At 36.1% G+C, this 6,869-nt stretch overlaps 1 protein-coding gene across 1 annotated transcript; it reads left to right on the top strand.

The window, feature by feature from the left end:
• The first annotated feature begins 244 nt into the window (after positions 1 to 244).
• LOC100369973 (galactosylceramide sulfotransferase-like) lies at positions 245 to 3,411 on the top strand. Its single transcript, XM_002737848.2, has 2 exons — positions 245 to 273; positions 2,364 to 3,411. The coding sequence occupies exons 1-2, from the start codon at positions 245 to 247 to the stop codon at positions 3,409 to 3,411; spliced, it is 1,077 nt and encodes a 358-aa protein (XP_002737894.2).
• The last annotated feature ends 3,458 nt before the right edge of the window (positions 3,412 to 6,869 follow it).

Here is a 6,869-nt window from a genome sequence, read left to right as displayed (position 1 = left end):
CAATATATACTTTAGTAACCTGCCACAATATATACTTTAGTAACCTGCCAGGGCCGATATGATGAATGCATTTATAATGATCTATGTATGAGTTGTATTCTACTAAATACACTCACACAGTTCTGTACGGTCACATGACATGTTTATTCATAGGGCAACGATGGTTACTCCTATGCGCAGATTATATCTGTGTTTCAGTATCTGCGCTGCGTGTTGCGTTCTAAAAGTCATGTATTTTAGCTCGATGCTAGTACCGCATTTAAACATACACAGGTAAGTTAACAATACTGACAATAGTCCTACTGCCTATCAAATTATAATATCACTTATGATACGTTATGAGATTTAATATGATATGATCATATTATTATATGTATTTACATTTGTTTTATTTGATTTGTTGTATTTTCAGAATTTTAATGACTTTCTGCTGTGACAGTCCTTGTTGTAATAAAAATAAAATGCGATGTATCAGTTTAGAACTACATGCCACAATATGCCATATATGCTGACGATTACATTAATTTAAGAAATACACCACCGCAGTCAAGTTCATGATGCATATGCTCGAGTCGCGCAAATCCTCATTCGTATTTCTCTAGTGCGCTGTGAAGTTCACTGGTGTAGTTTCGTGTAAACAAGAACGTTTATATATTTGGATATGAAAAATATACAGGCAGTGCAGTACGCGGAGGTCCGACATCAAAATCGGGTTCACAAGCGAGGCACATACTGCGGACGACAATCATTTTTTGACGTAATTCCAAAAATTCTCAAAGCCCAAAGTACTCAAATGTACTTCTTTGATTGTTATTCAATTTAATATTTATGTTCATTATTAAATTAATATTTGTTGCCGATTTTACTTGACAGCAGAATGTACTCATACTGTATGTTATCCATGTTCGAGGCATTCTTCTGAATCGTGGTATGTCGTCCATTCGGACATATTTGCCAACTGCCACCGAATTCAAAGGCGCGCTAGCAACACGTCCGATATAGAAAATGTATTGAACAATGTATATAATTACAAATATACAAAACCTCCGTATTCAAACATCAAAACAATCAATCTCACTACACAATTATAAATACTAAATAAATACTAAATAATAAAGTATAAATTGTCAACAATGTGAGCAGTAGAAAAGACTTCTTTAAAAGCTCTATACATGAATAACAAAAGTGGCGGAAATCACGTGCACTGCGATATAAATACAGCAATTAATACTTTTAATAAATCATATAGTTTGAACAACATAATAAACATCAGGTAACTGCATGGCCGGGAAATTATTAATGGTTATTAATGTAGTGAACGATCAATCAAAAGATATGACGTATTCAGTACTTGGTATGATTGGCTTTATGATTGAAGGTTACGCCCTAGAGTCTTTTTACTGCTTTGTAATTGGTTAGAGTTTTGAAAATGAATAAAGTTGTTTTTAGTTGGTCTTGGCGAGTACACCACGACAGACGCAGTCCAGTCCTAGAGAGTCTTGGGGCGAGTCTAAGTGCAGTCCTAGAGAGTCTTGGGGCGAGCCTTGAGGCAGTCCAGTCTTGGGCTAGTCTTGGGTCAGCCTTGCGATAGTCTTGGGGATTTTTCTCCAGGGCGCTGTGTCTTATAGAGTGCTCGACTGATCGACTAAGACGAGAGTTGAAACGTATTTCGTTGTGTGTGTCTTATTAGACTGTAAAGCTTAAGTGACTTTCCCGATCCCATACCTCAAGGGGACGCGATAGAGAGACGAGACAAGATTCCCCCCTGACACGTGTGGAGAACCCAGAGGAGAAGATTATCCCCCGTGATATTACACTGGGAATCATTAATGCGTACTAAATGAATGACTTACACATGATTGTAGTTTTTATATAAATTCACATTTTAATTTTTCGGAGCTTAATCTCGAGTGGAGCACAATAAAACAGCACACTCAAATTACCAGGGAAAAATGCAAACATGAATTAGTTTTGCCAACACTGCGTAATTGGGAAGGATATACAAGAGTATAATCAGAGTATAATCAGGTTGTGAACGGCGATGCCGAAATCTACATGTACGAATTTATTTTTCTTAAATTATGACTGAAAGAAGGTGAATGAAATTACAAACTATGTAGTGTGTTCAATAACTCATATATGAACAACAACTTTAATAAATATGATTTTACTTGGTAAAAGTCCTGTATTTGTCTGCATAAAAACGAAAAAAATTCACAATGTCGAAAACGAAAAATCATCGCAGTATTAATAGCTATTTGCGCGTTGCAGGGTTTCTCCAAGTTGATATCCTGTTTATCAACAAAACAATGTTCTTACATGTATATTGGCATTTTCTATGTAAAGTATGTATATTTTCACAGGTTTAAGACGTCCGCTTTGCTCTTCGCATCACCAACGCGAGAATGGCAACATCACGTAAACGAGAGTACTTCACCAAAGAAGAAAATTGTATTTCTAAAGACATACAAGACAGCCAGTACAACGATCACCTCGATACTGGAACGGTATGGACTCAGCCACAACCTGTCATTTCTCCTACCAGCATCGGGTCATGCCTGGTTTTCAAGAACAGAACGCTTTAATCGCGACATGCCGATACTCCCACCGATGCCCAATACGTCTTACAGTATGCTAGTTGGCCACGTACCGTTCAAGAAAGACGCCTTGGAAGAACTCATCCCCAACGCCACGTACGTCACGATAATACGGGAACCTGTAGCCACCTACGAGTCCATTTTCGGTTTCTTCAATATAGCCCACAAATTAGGCATCCGACAAAGTAACAGCACTGACTCGCTAGGTGTGTTTTTGTTAGACCCTGAACATTATATTGGACGCGCAAACGATAATTTCCAAAAAACACTGCTCAGAAATCGACAGATGTTTGATATTGGACTGGATGTTAAAAACTATGACAACCAAACTGTTATCAGCGATGTCATCACCCGTGCCGCAACAGAGTTCGATTTAGTGATGATTGCGGAGTATTTTGACGAATCGCTTCTTCTTCTGCGAAAACTTCTGTCCTGGGAGTTTGAAGATATTGTTTACTTGAGACAGAACGTCAGAAGTGACGCTTTACGTTACGAGATCGATGATTGGAAGCGACAACAGATACTAAAATTGAACGCAGCCGACGTCAAACTTTATCAATACTTCAACAGAACTCTCTGGAAGACAATCGAGACATATGGCGAGTCTTTTGCAGATGATCTGGCTCGTTTTCGCAGCATGCTGTGGAAGATTCAATACGAGTGTTTGGATGTCGGAAGATTCGTTATCACATACAAAAACCGAAGAAATGACACGCTGTTGAAAGACCACGCCCCCAGTTACTGCAGCGATATCAATCAATTTGATAACCAAAATCTTATCTTCGAGGCAAAAACGTTCAAGACGTTCGTCTAAAAAAAGGAACTCATCCCAAAAAAGAATCGCGTTATTGAGAAACTTTACTCACTATAAACAAACGTAAGCCAGTTTTATCGAGAAAATTAAAGGGCGGCAGCCGTCGCGCCGCGTCCTGTTCGATATGGGAACTCATAGCGACGTATACAACGCGTGTAAAATACATTGTTTATTTACATGAAATTCGAACACGCGCTGCGCGACGACCACCGCGCTTTAAGACTAAACAATAAACGAAGGCAAAAAATAAAGCAGACTGTAATGTACTGTTGAAAAACGAAAAAACGTACACCAATACTAAATTAAGGTATTAACTTATAGTATCTGTGTTAACTCGGGCGCATGTGTATTTCCCTTTTCACTGTTAACGTTGCCATGCGACATACTTACGACCGACCCGTTCTAGGTTCACAACATATTTACCTTTCAAGTAATGCACATATATTTTCGGAAAGTTTATTGTAGGAATTTTTAAATTTTGTATTTTTTTTCATGGACACTGTAGTTTGAAATATGCACAGAAAAAGGTTTTTAAAAAAATAGCTTCTTAACTATGCTTCTGTTTCCTGTCAAAATAAGATAAACACATTGTCAATCATTTGTGAAAATTTCAAAACAAAAGGTCAAAGCGTCTAGGAGCTATTTTTTTAAAGTTAATTTGCATAACAATTCATTCAGTAAGAAGTTTGATAATGCTCATAATTAAAATTGCTGTAACAGTTGCAAATTTAAATGTATTATCGTTTTGTTAAAAGTTAAATATAGTGCATAAAATAGAGATCCCGTCATTTCTTTTTTTTCACCATGTTTCTGTTTTTATTATTTATGTACAGCCTAGCTAAATCTTGCTAAGCATTCAAAAGAGAGAATGTTTGCACCTGTTATCTATATGTCAAAATCGTGTTTTTAGTATGTTCCACTATTCACAATTCTACACAATTTTAACAGTCTATAGCCAAGACTGTTTGGATAATAAAAAGCAAAAGAAAAAATTCACTCCTAAGTGCCTGTGAACCTGCATCTCTACCTTAAATGTAACTCTCCACTGTTATTATTTGAATGTAGTGGACATAAACAAGGATAATGCACTTATGGTTGTCAATGTCCCAAACCTTTGAGGTCAAAAGTCAAATTTCGTCACCTTTCACAAGATAAAATCCATTTGTTTTCATGTTTTTTCCCCGCCATTTTGACCAAGCCTTGCAGTCGCAAGTTTACAGTTTTATGTATAGTGAGTCTTTCAAGGTCATAGGCCCAAAAAGTTGTACAGATTGCTTATTTGAAAACAAAATAATAATATATATGTACATTTACAATCATCATATTAATATTACAACAATTCTTTGTTTCGCTCCTTAACTTTAGGGCTTGAAATACAAAAGCTGCAAGCCGCATCAAAATATTTTTATCTTCTGATTTCATTAAGTCAATGAACTTATTAAAAGTAGGTGGGTTATAAAAGAAATACGGTAAGTACTTGTCTCTGGGATTTGTTAAAAATGTACAGACTAAAAGAAAATGATATTCATTTTCAATTTGGTTCGAGTCACAGAGAGTAAAAATCCTTTGATCTCTTTCCGTTTTTCCCCGGTTAGCTTCAATAAGCAAACAATGGGCTGAGCAACGGAATCTTGATACATAGCTTCTATGTTTAAAGATATTAACTGAACAAATATAATGCTCGGGTGTAATTGTAGTTTGAATTCTCTGTAAGTTTCTAATTTATTCATTGTACATATGTCCCCAACCCATTCACGATGATATTGATATTTTTAACCTCCTGGGCATGCCACGTTTCATCTAAGTTACATAGAAAAAAAAAGGTTTTTCACTTCAGCTACCTATGTATTCTTTGATTTCCACCCTGACTCTTCTATGTTATACAACATATTGTAACATTTGCGTGGATACCTGGAAGGTGGCATATTGACCAATTTCGCCCAGTATTTCACACACCGCTTTGCTGTATAAAAGTAAATGGGATATCTCCCACATTCACTCAAAACACTATTATTCGGAGCTCTGTTTGAAATGCCTAGAAATCGTCTGCATGCATAATACTGTACTCGCTCTAAAGTGTCATATTTCCTAAAACCCCATATCTCTGCCGCGTATATTAATATTGGCAAGACCATTAAATCGAAAATTTTGAAAAAAGTTTTATAGGGCAGGGGACCTATTTTTCTTGTATTTTTGAGATGGCAATAAATTGAACTCTACTATTGAATCAGAGAACATTGTTACATCATCCGCGAATAATAAGCAAAATAATTCCGTATCATGCGGGGAAAGTCGAATCCCATGTTGTTCCGTTGTTTCCAGTTCAGTTACCAACTCGTTGATAAAAAAAGGAGAATAAAAAGGGCTCAACATACAGCCTTGGCGAACACCAATTGGCCACTCAAAATAATCTGTAAAACCACCAACGGTCCTCACACATAACTTAACATTGTAAAAACATGTTACCACTTTCATTCCCCCTTTTTAATAAGGTATACCAAAGTCTTTGTCTTTCTACTCTGTCGAAGGCCTTCGAAAAGTCTACAAAGGCACAGTAGAATTTACCCCGTTTTTTTTGTTAGAAATTTCTGGATAATAGAATGAAGAACAAAAACCACTGTCAAAAGTGGAATAGCCTCGTTTAAATCCCGCCTGTGCCTCGTCTACCTTTTGAAGGGCCTCCACCCAGAAAAACAGTTTTATGACCCACATTGCATTGTTAATTTCTGGAATAAATTAATCACTATGTGAATACAAATTAGTTTTCATAACGGATCAATTTACTCTAAATACGTGGCATTAGTATTATTGTAAATAAATAGAATGAATAACAAGTGCGGACTCGTTTATGGAATACATTTAATCATAGTTGTACAAAAATAACAATACACTGTATCCACGTGGCAACAACATTGTAAAATAGGTGATTCTTGAAATATCGAAATGCCAAACTTTCAGAAGTGAATATGGCGTTGGGATACCCTCACTTCATCAAAATTGAACGTCATCAAATGTCCATAACAAATAAATAACTGGAACTTTAACACTCGGCCGTACACCAAAATATACAATATCGCCAAAGAAGATTTGATACTATTTACAAAATTACCTTACAATGCTTTTAAATATCATGCATTCAATATTTAAAAAGCCATTCATATGGCACAATACAATCGTGAATACGTACTATTATTAACTAGTAAGATGCGACATATTGAATTTCAATTTTAATTAGTAATCATCCTATGCACTCATTGCACGTATTTTATATTATAGAAACAGAGAGAAATACATAAATGTTATTATCAGTCCCAATATTTAGCAACGAGGCGCTTCCGAATGGCTAAAACCGTATCTTTTTTCAATGACGGACGACTACGCCCTTTGCTACACATACTTGTTCCGTCACTAGAGGGCGCAATATATATAAACGATGTATGAGGAAAAAACAAGGGAAT

The sequence above is a fragment of the Saccoglossus kowalevskii genome, chromosome 4 (genome assembly GCF_978046115.1).
Source record: "Saccoglossus kowalevskii chromosome 4, keSacKowa6.1, whole genome shotgun sequence".
Classification (NCBI taxonomy): domain Eukaryota; kingdom Metazoa; phylum Hemichordata; class Enteropneusta; family Harrimaniidae; genus Saccoglossus; species Saccoglossus kowalevskii.
This window is presented reverse-complemented; position numbering and strand designations above follow the sequence as displayed.